Below are 16,733 nucleotides of genomic sequence, written 5' to 3' on the forward strand. Positions count from 1 at the left end.
ATAATAATTCAACCAATTAAACGTAACGTGACGTGATCGCAAGTCGAACTCGTGACTCGCGACCACATGACTTTGACCTTATGACTTGTCATAAGGTCACGTGACTTACCGAAATGAAATGTCATTTTCTTTCATTTGTTCTTTGCTAACGATTGTAGAAACGTCACTTGGTTAGAAGGGCAGTAGTAGCGTAGTTAGTTTAAACTTTGTCCCTGGGCGTAAACACCGTTCTATAAGTAACAATTAACTTAAAGCTAAGACACAAAAGCCATGAGCTTAGCATTACTATGACTCGTAGTATTTTGGCCTCTTCTGACGAAAAAACCAAAATACTATCAACAAAACCCACACTGCAAAGCTATTTCGTCAATAGGCAGATACTTAGAATACTATTTTCTAAATTTAATGCTTACAAATAATTCGTAAATGTAATATCCTTAATTTATAGTCTACTGGTTACATTACTTCACCTCCTACAGGTCAGCCACCAGCTCTCGAAGCAGTATTAGTCAGTTGCAAGTAATGTCCGCCTTCGACAATTGCAACTGACAGACTTACTATAAGATCACAGGGCTTTTAAGTCTGTCTACAAATAAATGCGTTGCTTAAAATTAATATGGCAATAAGTTTAATATTTTATCTTTGGGTAAAATAGTCTCTTTAGTTTATGGTTTCGAATAACAGTAATATTAATGACTTATTCAATAAATTTAAGATCGAAATTCTCTTTGAGACCATATTTGAAGGTATCGGTGGGTTAAAGAAAAGTAAAATGAAGACACGACTAAATAAAATTTGGACATACAACTTTTTGTAGGCAGGACTTTGATAAGGCGGGTTGGCCTGATTTTTTCTTTGATTTAGTAATTGTAAGTTTATGCTTTACTTGTCATCAACTTTTGATACGTCACAAAGAATCAGTCAGGCAAGTTTGGTTATCTTAGCCGAAATTCGACTTGACAGCAGACAAATTGTAAAGCCAAAAGGGGAAAGAATCATTCAGCTTTTATCATTATTCCTCAATAGTTGGATTATTCTAGTCTATTTTTTATGGAACTTGCGGTTGATCCATTTCGACCTCTTGGATTTGAGTGAACCTTTAGTTGAAGAGTAGCGGAATCCTGGTTGGAATCAGAAACACTGCTGGTGTAGCTCTTGGAAGATGGATACCACGACAAATTCCGATGGCACCCGTACCTGAAATCACATAAGCTTTGTTAATAAAATGAATTGATTGCTTCATAATCCAAGGAGGTATGAACAATTTGGCTGAATTTACAAATTGTTAGAAAAAATCCAGGTCTGTTTTAGCAACTGACAGCCATTAAGGAAAGTTAGTTAGTTAGTTAGTTTTACAAGCATTCAAGTCATATGCACAAAACACCCAGACTTAGAATAAGCATTCGTAGATCGCAGAAACTCTTGTCCTACGATCGATCGAATCTGCGACAGATTGCGCGCTTCTCCGCCTTCGCCGCCACTCCGCTTATTCGGCTGAGACTTAGTTTATTCAAAGCCATTCTTACAAATACGCAAAAAAATAGTAGATACGCTTGGTGACCAACTACCTCACTTTTATTCTACCAAAACTTACCTCTTGAAGAGCATCCTGAATATCTTCCTCTTGCAGACGAAAATGAGGAAGATCGCTAAACCAATAAGGATGTTGTAGGTGTCGGTAATGTACCACATTTTAAAGCCAGGCCACACGAAACTGATGATCTCCAACACCCAGTTCAGACCCATCACGATGGAGAGCTTTAGGTACACCATAAACCTGTTTAAATAAGGAAAGTTACAGAAAACGAAGTAAAGCGTTATTGTTCCAAAATTGAAGACTGTTTCTTTTGAAACTAAGAGATAGTGTACGTATCTCTATATATATAAATTGAATTCTTAAACTGACCTGTTCCTATGAGTTCGATGAGCCTGCTTATTACCCGCGGCAGCAGAATCCAGCACAGCTGTTCCGCGACTCAAGCGCCACACGTTGAATGCAGTCATGAGGTAGAACACCCAGTTGCAGAAGATCAAGATCAGCATCGGAATGTACAAGTACAAGAACTTGACACCACCTGAAATATTACAACACACAATCTGAATAACTGACAATGCAGGCTAGGCTGGCAATCCTTGCTATCATAGTAAAACATTTCTATCAGTAATTTTTTTAAGTTTTTTTTGCTACCATGTATATTCCCATAAGAGAAAGTGTATTTCCCATTTGGTTTACAGCCGGCGTACAATCGGACTGACCGTTTGGTTTGCAGTTCTATTGCAGTGGAGTCAACTGTATTCAAACTGCAATTGAAATGTAATCTGCCGTTGAAATACGATCCGTCTGTTTATAGCTTAAGAAGTATGCCTTAGGTGATCTTCGAGAGTGCAGTCACAATAAATTTGATATAGTTTGCATGTTTGGATTCATGTCTCACCTTCAAGGAAGCATCCCTGACTTGGCACGTGGGGTGTGATGACCCAGGGCAGGTGTGACATGTCCACCTTGTTCAGGATGGCCAAGCCGGCGGTCATGGCGAGAGGGACGCCCCAGGCGTACAGGCAGTACATCAAGAACTTGAAATGTTCACCGCGTCTGTGTATGGCACGAGCTTTTGCGTAACCCCTGGAATTAGGTTTTTTTTTTTTATTTGGCTCACCAACAATCGTTTACACGATACAATATTAAAAACATTCATCATAATACAATACTTGTGTAACAATCTCTTATAGGCAAGCACAGCATGCATTATACTACATAGTTAAAGTTAATATTATAACAAAATAATGATACATACAAACATTGTGAAAATTTAATTAAAATTAAACCAATTAAATTTAAAATTATAAATTAAAGAGTTATCTAATTCAGTGCTAAATAACAATACAAGTTACGACTTCTTTTGAGTTTGCTAAGTGAGTCAGCGTATAGGTCAAGCAGATCACTGCAACTATTTAGTAATTTACACAAGCGAGGGATAGGGGAGTGGGCACCAAGCACGGTTCTACGAAGTGGAGGATACAGGGGAGTTATTGGAGCACGTGGTATCCTAGCGGGGACTCGGAGTTTTACCCGACTCAGCAACTGCGGACAATCTATTTTGTATCGTAGAATTTTAAATAGGAAAACGGAATCGAGTATATCCCTTCTTTTTTTAAAGATACCATCTTAAAATAGGTATCTAATATAACAGTCCAATTTCTGAAGTTTCTTAAATATAATAAAACTGATTCTTCGATAGACAATCTGGTGTCAGATGTTTAGCAAGTTGGCCACTGACATGGTTTTTAAATACACCCTTAAAAATATTCAGTTGTCCTAGATTTCCTCACAATATTTTTTTAAGGTTTAAGGAAAACACTACAATTTTTTATTTCTGAAATTTAAAAAAAAAACTGTATAAAACAGTTTTACTAAGTACGGCTTGAATATTTATCAAAGGTAGTTATGTTGCTTTTGTAAAAGATGGACGCTAAGAATAGTAAAGATAGTGCAATGTCTCGCTATGCCAACAGCAAAAGCTCTGCTTCAGGAGGTGATAGTTCTAGTATAGACTTGTCGTTTCTATATTCACCTGAAAGTCCACCAGATGTCGAAAGACATGACGCTCATCCAACAGAAACTGGCCAGGAAGAAGAAGTAGATACCCATCGCTGAAATATGTTTTATTATTATCCAAAACGGTTGAGTACAATATGTTTTGCATCTAATTATATAATGAAATGTGCTAAAGTACTTTGTAATTCACTAAGTTTAAAGTTGAAAATAGCTTAAAAAAAAATTGAAAATAAGGTCTTGTTATTACTCGACATTGCAAGCCTAATAAGGTTATCGTACATTGTATTATTTTGTTCATTAAATTTTGCGTCAATCACTCAAATATTATTATAAATACAAGAATTAATTTAAATACGGTTTATTATTTGTATTGAAAAGTTTCAAAAATTTATAGACTTACTCAGACCAATGCAGGTTTCAGTTGAATGCTGTTCTATCTGAATGATGGCAAGCAGTAAGAAGGCTAGGAATAGACTGGCGACATACGCCATTAAGATCATGCCACACAAGTTCTGAAGCTCTGGCAGCATGAAGTATACTATCAACACCAACAGCATGAAAAAACATGACACCAGCGTTGCTGAAAAAATAATAATTATCAGTAAAACTATGTAAAGAGCGCTATAATTTATGCAATGATAATACTTGAACCGTAGACAGGATTCGAACCTGCGACTGTCTGGCCGATGATTGAATGACAATTGGATAAAATTTGAAACTATTCATTTTCTCTTAATCATTTTGCCAGCACGAGGATTGGAAATGCATGGCATTGACCATGAGTGTGCCGCCTCGACTGAATTTCCAATTAATAAAATTTTATCCAATTGCCATTTATTCGTCGGTCAATGTAAGTAGCGGAATTGTATTTCTGGTATAGGATTGTCGCTGTACCAAGCTACCAAGGGCACTAACCACAAGAACAAGTCTTTCCATTGTATAGAGACAGGAAAATGGCGTAAGCAAAGTTGTTTTTTGAGAAGAATGTGACAATCCAGTCCAGTTTTAGGATTTAATGAAATTAAATATGCAAAGGTAGATCTGAGAATCGGCTGCTATAGATCTTCCACGCCTCAAGTGAGGGTTATTTTAAAGAATTTTGTTTTATACAGTTTTATATAGCATTTTCCTACACAATATGTACAAAACCACAAAACAAAGAAATGCAATGTGGTTGTACATCCATCAAACCCAGCGCCAATTTTGGAAAAAAATTGTACGTTAATTCTTCTTTATCTATGGGGTATTTTAGCCAAGTGGGCCTCCACGAATAAAAACTAGTACAGAAGTAGTAGTAATGGTGTTTTGTTAAATGTTATTTACTAAATTTTGTACCTATCCATGTATATCACCATCAACGATTTTATTTCAAAGCACTAAAGTTCAGAATCAATTGGGCTTCAGCATGCTGTTAAAACTTAATTTAATTAGTATATATTGTTTAGCAGTCAGACGGTATAAATATGTTCCTTATTATAGTTATAAATGTTTACTCTATATGTTTATCTATAACAATGGTGTCACGCTAAATGATTCAGCCATAAAATGTGGTACAATGATACTTACGGGAAGGTATATCAAACGATGATTCAATATAATTCTGAAGAAATAATTAAACTGAATAAAGACTTGAAATTAGACGCAATTTGTACGTAATTTTATAAAGGAATTTATCAGGATAGCATCACATCTGTCTGTTAGCCCCATAGGCCCGTAGGTCCGTAGCCCCGTAGACTCGTAGCCATGTTAGGCACAATAAAAAAGTTTTAAGGTGACGTGAGATACCTTCCAGATGTTGTTCTCCAAGTGGAGCTTGCAACAACGTGACCCGCCATAGCAACCGATACGATTTCTATTTCACGTATGGGACTGAATTATCGTTTAGAGCGACTCTGAAGGATCTCCCATGTATGGTCGACACGGTTTAATGTAAAATCAGAAAAATATCGTAGTACTAATATTAATTTAAACGTGATTAATATTTATTATTAGAAAATAAAATCATAAATGTTAAAATGTAATACCATACTGAGATAACGCGACCAAGTATTACGCCTATTTCAAGTTTCCTCGATTTCGTTCAATACCATGCAATCATAGTCGTATCAGTTTGACATCTAATTCAGCTTTGACAGGTAAGAGGACAGAGAGTGCACGTGTGTTGACGCATACACTAGCACACATGATACACACAGAATGAACACTATAATATGTCTGCACGGATAGCCGAGTGGTTAAGGTCATCACGCCAAACCCACTATGTGCGACGTGTCGCGGGTTCGAACCCCGCGTCGGACAAGCGTTTATTAAATGTGATCCACGACTGCTTGTTCTAAGTCTGGGTGTCTTTGTGCATGTGAATTGTATGTTTGTAAAACCCCCCGCGACACAAGAATTAAAGTCCTTAAGGAGGGAGTCGTTTTGAAAAAATAAAGATATGTCCCGCGAAGCTGGCCGGTATCTTGCGACCTTGAACCTCATTATTACATAAACTTGAGTGTCGTGTAAGCGAGACAGTAGATTTAACCTCTCTTTCCTTTAAACAGCAACAGCCTTTATTCCAAAATCAAGGTTTAAACTCACCATACGTTAGAAACATATTACTCTCGGCGAATTCTTCTCCAGGTAGTATTGCCCAATATCTTATCCTTGTTAGATTTTCGTTTTTCATCACGCGGTAGTCGATGCAATAGTTGGCACTTTTTATTGGCAACCAGCGGTTATAAAAGTTTGGCATCTCTACAGTTAAGTCACCATTCTGAAAAAAATAACTTGTTTAATGACGTAGAAGAAGAAATACGCTATTTATGTTATTCTATTTCTTTCTTCTTCTAATATGTAAAATTCCCGTGTCACGATGTTAGTTACCGTACTCCTTCGAAACGACTTAACCGATTTTTACCAAATTTTATATGCGTATTTAGTAGGTATGGGACGATTCCCAGACCTATCGACTAAAATAGATGTTAGTCGATACTAACATCTATTTTTCATACCCCTAAGTGATAAGGGTTGCTCACACAAAAAAAAATATTTTTTGGACGAAACCATTTGGTTTTTTTTTTATAATTCGGCATTAAGAATACACAAGACTAGAAAAAAATATATTCGACAAAACAACGTTTGCTGTGTCAGCTAGTATAGTATAAAAATAGCGTGAAGCCCACAGGATACAAGATCACACGGAGTATCTACATTTTGCCGTATGGACATATTTAAACATTGATGGTATTCGTTCTATTTATATGTTTTGCTTTTGTAATACAAGGTAAAAGTAAAATCAAACAGGTTTTTATTTAAAGTAGAACTTGACAGGTATTTTTAAGACATTCATATTAACTCCAAGAAAGGCCCTTCTTTCTTGCTTCTTCCTCCAACGTGACATTTTACCGATATAGTAAAGCTCATCCAATTATTCCTGGATCACTTAGGCCAATGTCTTTTTCGAGGGTGTTTTCGATGATTACACAAATCTTCCTCCGCGAAGAAAAGTGGAATCAGTACTAACAATCTTAAACCCCAAAAGAAATTACCCTTGAAGGGCAAATGTGGAATTTTCAAGTCGAGTTCTCGCCCCCCTCCTAACTTTTATTTCAAATAGAAAGAATGGAATAATTTCTTAAATCATTTATTTTCCATATTTAATAGTTCAAAGCTAGTATGTATTTTATATTATTCTAGTAATAAAATATATAAAACGAGATTTATAAAATCATTTATTTTCCAAGAATATTTTGTCCTGTTAACAATGATTGATTCATTTCTTAAAATAACACACTAATTGACTGAAAAATGATATTATAAGGAAATCGACAAATACCACCAACAATTGTTAAGTTACGAACACTTGTGGTTAGTTTAATAGAGTAATTAGATCGTATAAGTTAATTTACAATTCACTTGAAATAATACAAGAACGTAGAGGTAACCTTTTTAGCTGATTCTTGGAATTCCTTCGCCCTGATCACGGATGGCGAAAGGATGTGCTAAACACTTACCGGCTAAAAATCCCTGATTTCAACGGGAATGATTTCACAGACTACTGTAATACAAGATTCTCTCGTTCTTTAAAAAAAACGTACTCGTGACTCTAAGGCTCTGATCACTGGCGCTTTTTTTTCGCGCTTAGATCCTTATATTCGATGCTCCTCGCTTAGTCAGAGTGAACTCATTCCGACACAGGCAAAGCAACTGGCCTGTGGTCTGGAGGTTAATATGGGTTCCCTACTAAAAGAATCACTCAAATTGGTCGTAGGAGTAGCGACTGAATAAGGCGCCGCGAGTCGTAAGAAGGCAAAATCGCTTTAACGATAGCCGATTGGTATTGGTCATCACGTCAAACCCCCTGTACGCGGCCTATCGTGAGTCGAATGCTTGTTCTGAGTCTGGGTGTCTCATGGAACATAACTTAAATGTTTATAAAAGTCTCTGCGACATAAGGATTCAATTCTATACCCTGCGAGAGGTTTATCGTTAAAAAGAAAATTTTAGTTTTGATAAAATACGGTGGTATGCTGTGTCAAGATATAAGACACGTGATTTAAGAAACGGGCATCTTGTTTCACTTCTCAAGATAAAGACGTAGGCAGCATTCTTGTTTTATAACAATTATAATTTTTATATATTACTAGCTGTTCCGGCAAACTACGTACCGCCTAACAGTTGAATCCGATTTTTTTTAGCACTTTTTCCATATTTTAAAACCGTTTAAACCTTCCCGGGACTGTTATGAATATTTTAAGACTAAAATGAGCCAAATCGGTTTAGCCGTTCTCGAGTTTTATCGAGACTAACGAACAACAATTCATTTTTATATATAAAGAAAGATGTACATACCAGTAAAATCTAGACTAGGAAAAATCTTAAGAAGTATTTGTATGTAATTAATCGATATTGAAAAATAATTGAGTTTTACACTGTAAGTGGTACTTTATACTACATAAGTAGCACTTTGCCATATCTAATTTATAGTTGAGATAACACAAATAATTCTGAATCTGCCATAATTTTCCTTACGCTTGTTAATAATGAATTTTTTATGAGGATAAATACTTTTGATACTGCTTTAATTTAGGCAATATTCAGCATACCTAAATGCAGGAGCTAAAGCAGAATTTAAACAATTTATGACGTTTTAAAGGAGATAATGTGTTTATGTAGTATTTTGTAAATGAAAAAATATATTACTTGTGAGTTTTTTTTAATCATCAGGGTCTAAAATCGGTACACCTGAGAAAATTTAAGGGCCTGTAAATCTCCGCTAGGACGACCGGCTTCAGCCGATCTAAATAATACAGCAACCAAAATAAGAAGAAACGTGGTCTTTTTAATAAAGCTGCTAGTAGGATTTAGTGAATGGAGTCATATAATGGCTGACAAAAACTTAATTTCTCACTTAATTCAAACTTAATACTTACTTGCATTATGTATAGGTTGAAATCAAGCACATCAATTGACACATCGACGGAATTCTCAAAGAACTCGTCGGATAAGTTGCCAAATTTTAAAGTCAATGCTTCATCAAAAGTCGCATCTATCTCATAATAGTTCTCATCGTATACTTTCAAACTGGAAAAGCTGTAGGTACGGTTAAAATTGTAACACAGTTTCCCCGGGCCCACGTAAGTACCCAAAGGGCAACATTTGTTGACAGTGTTTTTATGTCTAGGAACGTTGATAGCACCACTAATATTTATCGACACAAAAATAAGAATTAACGCGTATATTTCCCGCTCCATTTTAACGTGCGTATTTTACTAAATGTACATCGGTATTTTTAAACAAATAAATAATTCTAATCAGGACGTTGAGACAGTTGAAGTGTCGCGATCTTGTTAAAGACTGACGATGTTTAGGTATATTCAATATTGATTCGTAATATGTTATTTTCAAGTCTGACTAACTTCACACAGAAATACTCGCTAACCTACTCGTTGGATAAGGTAAGCGCATATTCCTAAAAAACATATGTCGGGTAATTCATAAGTAAAGTTTCTACAATTTGTGAGGAAGTTATTTTAATAATTACCTACAATTTTTTGTATTAATACAAAAAAAAAATATTTCAAATATATTTTTTTAATCTGAATGAAATTTTCCCTCTACTCGACATTCACCGACACAAAAACGCGGATGACGTACCACGGCGGTTCAGGTTTACTCGGTATGGGTCTGACTCTACAAATTTCCGCCTCCGAAGAAGCACAATTGCAAATTTTCTTGAAAAACCTTACTTTTTACTAAATTTCTCAGTAAGTATGTGCTTGTTATTGATGTTTGAAAGTAATATATCAAGTTATAATAACAATTTAATGATATTTTTTTTATTTAAAAACAAAAAAAGTTCATTACAAGTATTACAAAAACATAGAATTACAAGAATTACATTGAATTACAATACAATTAATATTGTATTGCCCAGAGAGACTTGGTCCTCTGGGTTAAAACATATGTGAGGGGGCACTCCCATTTAGTTTTTATCACATTCAGGAAGCTGTGGCTGCCTCCAATTATTCTGCTGTGCCAGGATGCAGACTTTTTATTCCATAGTGAGTCAAAACACTCGATGTGAGCATCGGCGAACACGCCTGATGTACTGCAAAACCGCGAAAGCTGCAACAGCGCCCTGAATTATTATATTGGATCCGCAGAGCGTTGTAAGCCCCTTTGGGTATAGCTGAACTTTAAAAAGCGTAACTTTCACGGCACCCGAACAACGGGAAAATCTGCGAGCCAACATATTCGACCGAGGTATCATGAGGGACCGGACCTAAAGACCATGTACTCTGTCTTTTTCTCATTGTACAAGAGACCATGTGATGAGGCTGAGGATTCACATACTGCAAGTAATTTTCTGAGAGGGCCAGCAGCACCATGTCAACACCATTTATTTTGGATTCTTCCTTTTCCTCTACCTGAAGATCCTTGGATATTAAGTTTCTCTTTAAGGCCATTTTAATTTTAGCCTGTTCCATCAAAGTAATGTGGGGTTGGCCCTAAATCTGTTTCACTTGACTATCAGTTTCATCCTGACTTTGGGTTTGAGTAGTTTGTGTACCACTTTTTGGCATAAAAGTGCTCGGTAGTCCTTTCATTTGATTGTATCTGTAAAAATAATAAGAAGAAATCTGGTACTGGTCGATACAGTTATACACGCCTTTTATGTTTAAAGATCAGGTAACAGGTAACAGTTTATTTGTCAAACGAACTCCTAAGATTTTTAATAAAACTGATAACGAACCTCATTTTCATCATCCTCCAAGTCTGTTTCTGACACATAAAGTTGATGAAGATGACTAAAGGGGCGAGAACATTGTAAATGTCTGAGATATGCAGCAAGCGTGTGATGTCAGGAGCAAACACGGCGATGACTTCTAGGATCCAATTGAACTCAAGAAACGCTGTCGCCACGAACAATTTGAGGTATAGAGAAAATCTGAAACAATACCGTGAATATGTGATAAACATTTGGCAATTAACCGGCACTGCGAGTTCCGAAATCGGCCATCGTGGCCCCGGTACACGAAGGGCAAAGTACGGAACGGGAGGTTTCCGCATGCTTCCACAACTGTCCTGCATGTACAATTCATAGTACTTAATTATTTATTTCATAGTTATCATTTCTATTCAAAACTCTGTTTTTACCGTCGTGTGGCTTTCTGCTGATCATGAGTGGAACTCTCATTTGACTGCAGAACATTTTTGGTCTCCTTCTTGATGGCTGATATCTTGACTGCGGTAAGTGTAGAAAATATAATGTTGATTATGAACAGCACAATTATTGGCCCATACAAATATAGAAGCTTGCTGTAGCCTGTAAAGAAGACACCATTTAGAAATGATTAAATATGTTATCGAAAATATACGACATGCTATACAGAAATTACTTAGTCATTGTCATATTAGTATAATTCAAATAAAGGTACAAATAGTGAGTCAGTCAAGCTGATCAGTAAGTCTTGGTGTAAGGTACGCACCATACAAGAAGCATCCCTGTAATCTCAGGTTAGGCATCAAAGGGTGTATGTGTGGAATGGTCGAAAATTCGAATGCACCGAGCAGAACTGTAAGTGCCATTGGTGCTCCGAATGCGTAAGCGCTGTAGAGGTTGAAGCGAGTGCGGGTTGAAGCGTTGCGACCTCGACTTGAGAACGCCCGTTTGCAACTGTAACATGACACAGAAAAGGATTATCAATTAGGGTTGACTGGTGCTTCGTGCTGTTTGTAGACAATCTTCGATTGATTTTCGTTATAAATACAGCGCAGTATACAAAACTATTCTTAACATCTTATGCCAAACATACCTGAACGTCCACCAAATATCGTAACACATGATGTTCCTCCAAAAAAACGCCGAGAGTATTGAGAAATATACGACGAACGCTATAAAAAACAAGAACCTATTAATTATGTATAACAACGAAAAAAGGTTTGTTTTAATAAACAGAAGGATAAATAAAATTATACTCCAAGTAATGCGTCTTTAAATTGGAATAAGAAAATAGATGACTGAAATTTAATATACCTTATACTATAATCTAATAGATAGGCTGAAAATAAATAGCTAAATTATGTAAGCGCTCTATGAAATGGTTCACTGCTAACAGAGCTATGTATGGCTGAATCTGTTTCTGGGTGGAAATGGATCGATACTTACAAATACCAGTGCACGCTTCTTGGAGAATAGCATCAAATTCATACATGATTTGGATGATGGCTAACAGCATGAACCCGATGAGGAAACTGATGAGGTAGGCCATGAGGATCATGCCGTGGAGAGTCCGAAGCTCCGGTAGCCACGCGAACAGAATCACTCGCAGCAAAATTAAGAAACAAGTCAACAGCATGCCTGTGGACACAAAAACGTAGAGTCCGTAAGGTTCAAAGAAAAATTCACACACGCGGCTAAATATACGTATTTTCCGGTTTGTTCTACAGAAGAAGAACAGCCAAATAAGACATGAAATGGAACAAGATTACTCGATAAAATTTCTTTACTCTCTTTTAATTCACTGTCGCTAATTGAAAAAAAAAGTGACAGTAATTACCTACTTTTACAAAATTATATGATGTAATTGTAGTAAAAAATTTATATTTTTGCAAATTTGATAGTTAATGAACAAGGATACTCCATTGTGATTATGACATCTTAACTTCAGATATCTTAGGTCATTGTTATGCTGATTTGTAAAACCCACCTTAAACCAGTATCAAAACATAATAAAACTTTTGTTTTGTTTTCCTTCACTCATCGTCTTTAAAATATAAATATAATAATATAAATTGGAAGTTGTAGATTTGAGTAATAGAGAATATTACATCAGTGTTTTTTGAATCCTCATATGGCAAAATTCATCTTTGTTTTCTTTTTAAACGACTTCCGCATTAAGGAATTGAATCGTCGTGTCGCGGAAGTTCTCTCAAACGTGCATTTATGGATCACACAAACGGTTGACCTACGCGTGGATTGAACCTATGTAACGATGCTCATAATGAATTTGGTCTGGCGAGCTTAACTACTTGGCTAAATGGTAAATGAATTAATTTAATGCTGTTTTGCCTTTTTCTCGCACTTTCGACTTTGTAGGATTACTAGGATTGTTATACGTAAGAAGTGACATAATTTGAACGTCTACTTACAAACACAGCTCAAAGTAGAATGTGTATAATTTTTTGGCTTCACGTAGCAGATGAAAGCATCGAAAACAGTGCGGTTTCCATCTATAAAGTTATCCATGCAGTATTTATTGGGATGGTAATTGCGAAACGGGATGCGGTGGCTCGGAGATTCTACGGTAAGCTCTCCAGTCTGTGAAAAGTTTGATAACATAAAATGTAAGGTTGTTGTCAAATAAGAACCGATCTAGTGTCTGTTGGACTCGCGATACGAGGAGTTCCATGGAAATAGACTACATTTAGGTAATCGGTTTTGAAATAAGTTTCTAAGTAAATTATTAAGTTATATTATTGTGTAAACTACACAAAATAAAATAAGTGTGGAATTCTGATGAGACATTTATGAAGTCAAAAAGGGCTAACCCGAACGGTTAGACCGAAGAGAAACACTCGTAACAGCAACAGCTCATAAAAGTGTTGTATTTTTTAAAATTATAAGCCTACGTATTAAATAAAATTTATCCTAACAAGAGATACTAAAAGCGGATGAAGTTGAGGGTCGCTGCTAGTGTGTTCGTGTTTCCTTAAGAAGCGTGTTTACGTGTATAAGCATAGCTATACATATTAATACTAAAACCAGTTTGACAAACAACAATAAAAATTATTATGAATTTTCGATACGGGTCTAAATTCAGGTTTTGATGTTTAGCAAAAGCAGAGTTTTTTAACAATTCTGATAAAGTGATTTTAAAGGTTAGCACCGATATACTCTTTTTTAACAACAACCAGACCTGATCACCTTCTGAATTACGGTTAGGACTATTATAATCATGTTAATAGCTAAAAGTAACTGTAGTACGGAAAAACTTACCCATCTGACATACAACACTCTTGAAATATTAGTAGCCTGCATAAATTCCTCATTTTGATGGTGACATATCACTTTACCAATACGAAATCTGAATTCTTGACTCACATTCACCGTTTCAAAATAAAATCCATTCCACACCAATGGATTAAATAGGTCGGATACGTCAATACAACGTTTTTTCTTCACATCGTATCCTTGTTTTAATGGACAACATTTAGAAACTTTTGTTTTTTCTTTAACTTGAATACGGCCCGTTATCCCACCCATTTTTGACTTAACTTGACTTTTGTTCACAAAGGTGTCATTTGCTTGTTCTTGACTTACAGCTTCTCTTGCACCTTGGTTAACTACAAATCCTTGATCTTGACGCACACTACTTCCTGGACCTTGGCTTACACTAAACTCTACGCCTTGGTGGACAGCTTCTCCTGCACCTTGGCTTACTGCAAATCCTTGACTTTGACGCACATTAGTTCCTGCACTTTGATTTACAGAAAAACCTGTACCTTGGCGCACATTAGTTCCTGCACCTTGCCGTACAGAAGATCCCTGACCTTGACGCATAATAGTTCCTGCACCTTGAGTCACACCAAAACCTGCACCTTGCCACACATCAGACAATCGATGCTTAGTACTGTTTGCAATTTGAAACGCATCAAAACCGCTTTGACTGGCACTTAATCTTTGACCATTTACTTTTTCATGATCTTGACGGAATTGTGTGTAATTTAACTGAGATTTTGTCCCTGCTGTCTGATTATTTTCTTCTTCCCAATCGCTCAGGTTTTGAGGTGTGGTATCCTCCCAATTGGTGTAGTTTCCCTCCCAGTCAGTTTGATTATATTCCCCATCTGTTTGTAAATTGTCCCAATATGTATCATTGTATGTCAAATCATTTGGATAATTTGGGAAATGAGTTTCGTTTTGTTGATCATAATCATATATCCAATAGCTAGCAGTTAAATATTCAGTTTGGTCAGATTGCGGCGTAATGTTTTGGCTCACTCGTTCAAGGGTGGTATTTTCAGTTGACGTATCGACCTGTTTTTCACTTTCATCCTCGTCAATTTGATCATCAGGTTGAAGAGGTCCAATATCCTCATCGTCTTCATAATCCACATAATTTTCTTCTAGTTCATATTCATCATAATCATAGGTATCATCGAAGTTTAGGTTATGCAATAAATAACTTGTATAATTTGAACCTGTTAGATGACTAGATGTAGTAGTTGTGGAAAGGGTTGTGGTCGTAGGAGGCAGCGCAATACTAGGAGGTATGAAAAAACCACTCAAAGCCGGAAAACGATCACGAAAGAAAAAATCGTTGTTAAGCGGAAAACCAAACATGAAAGACGAAGAAGAGGTGGATGGCCATAAAACAGAGATAAACGTCAATGGCATCAACATTTTAGGAATCTCCGAAAACTTTGACTTACAACAACGACCGGCGCGTCGCGTATTCTAACGCAAACTGGTAAAAACTCTAAACCCAGTTAATCTTGTTCAGATACAAAATTGATTTAATGTTTACTTATTTGAATACTAATAGAAGCGCCGCTAACGATGACGTCAACTGACCACTTAAAGTAACATCATTTGTCGAGTCGACAAGGAATATCTGTGCCGTATGTAAGTAGTTTTTTTCTTTTAATGTGAAGTTACTCTTTTGAGGCAGTAGCAGGCAAACGAAACCAGAAGTCTCAATTAGTGAAACAATTATTGCGTGCGACTTCAATATTAGACTCGTTTGACGAGCTCGTCCAACATTCATATATCTATATATTTTAAAACAAGTTTCATAATTCACACACTTATAAAATGTCATGGGTCATCATACAAACATTTTTCGAGTAATTATTTATGTAAAGAATCAACTTGCGGCTACTTGGATACGTTGGCCGCCCAAGGCGTATAAACAATTGTCACCATCTGGCTAAATGTAAAAGGTTTGTGAAGTATGAAGAACTGGAAAAACTAAAGTACACCAACACTTTATGTACCTATGTTTAACAAATAAATATTACTAAAATATTACTTGATTCTTGATACAAGTATTCATTTTCATGTGTATTTATCGGTGGTGGAAGTCAGGATAGCTTGATCACAAACACTTGATCAGAACTCATAATATTTTTTCCTAGCCAAATTATCTTTCCGGTTATTCTCCAAAAACGCCGCACTGTATGTTAAGATCCCGGTTTTTGTGTCATCGTGTTTTTATTTGATTAATCGATAGAGTCTACAATTCGTTATTGGAAATTTTTGTAATTTCAGAAATATTCGCTCTTAGGGCTGCCACTTCAACCAAACTATTATTCATTTCGAATAGCTAACACCATATTAGTTATTAAAAAATAACACTGTGCCCCGGTCACCGCTTGCTAAGTGCTCATAGACTGCAAAATCTTCACATCGCATATGATTTAATATAATACAAGTTGTTTAAAAAAATGGGCTAAGAACTTTCACAAGCCTTTTTTTAAAGTTCTCTTAAAAAATTATTCTTTCGTCTCAATTTCATAATTTATTGCATTATATTACTTCTTTCATTACTTCTCGACTTTTTTAACAAACTGGCTAACGTATTTCTTTTGTCAAATCGCACTTACTGCTGCTCAGATAACTAAACGTTGAACTAAGCGAACTCTTTAGGTTGTAATATTACAAATCCAGGAAAATAATAAGTGATAA

General features: G+C 36.0%; 3 protein-coding genes across 3 annotated transcripts; all 3 read right to left on the minus strand.

Annotated features, from left to right (window-relative positions):
* Positions 1 to 124: 124 nt before the first annotated feature.
* Positions 125 to 9,459, minus strand: LOC113501886 (G-protein coupled receptor Mth2-like). The gene is made up of 8 exons (XM_026883185.1): positions 8,974 to 9,459; positions 6,140 to 6,314; positions 3,957 to 4,136; positions 3,573 to 3,651; positions 2,436 to 2,623; positions 1,907 to 2,075; positions 1,595 to 1,777; positions 125 to 1,197 (listed from the first exon to the last, which is right to left on the minus strand). The coding sequence occupies exons 1-8, from the start codon at positions 9,292 to 9,294 to the stop codon at positions 1,032 to 1,034; spliced, it is 1,461 nt and encodes a 486-aa protein (XP_026738986.1). The 5' UTR covers positions 9,295 to 9,459; the 3' UTR covers positions 125 to 1,031.
* Positions 9,460 to 10,551: 1,092 nt separating this feature from the next.
* LOC113502057 (G-protein coupled receptor Mth2-like) lies at positions 10,552 to 11,940 on the minus strand. Its single transcript, XM_026883437.1, has 4 exons — positions 11,533 to 11,940; positions 11,201 to 11,369; positions 10,797 to 10,991; positions 10,552 to 10,660 (listed from the first exon to the last, which is right to left on the minus strand). The coding sequence occupies exons 1-4, from the start codon at positions 11,630 to 11,632 to the stop codon at positions 10,552 to 10,554; spliced, it is 573 nt and encodes a 190-aa protein (XP_026739238.1). The 5' UTR covers positions 11,633 to 11,940.
* Positions 11,941 to 12,093: 153 nt separating this feature from the next.
* Positions 12,094 to 15,671, minus strand: LOC113502058. The gene is made up of 3 exons (XM_026883438.1): positions 14,043 to 15,671; positions 13,196 to 13,364; positions 12,094 to 12,404 (listed from the first exon to the last, which is right to left on the minus strand). Exons 1-3 carry the CDS (start codon positions 15,447 to 15,449, stop codon positions 12,094 to 12,096), a joined length of 1,887 nt encoding a protein of 628 aa, XP_026739239.1. The 5' UTR covers positions 15,450 to 15,671.
* Between the last annotated feature and the right edge of the window lie 1,062 nt (positions 15,672 to 16,733).

Source organism: Trichoplusia ni, chromosome 16 (assembly GCF_003590095.1).
Source record: "Trichoplusia ni isolate ovarian cell line Hi5 chromosome 16, tn1, whole genome shotgun sequence".
Lineage (NCBI taxonomy): Eukaryota > Metazoa > Arthropoda > Insecta > Lepidoptera > Noctuidae > Trichoplusia > Trichoplusia ni.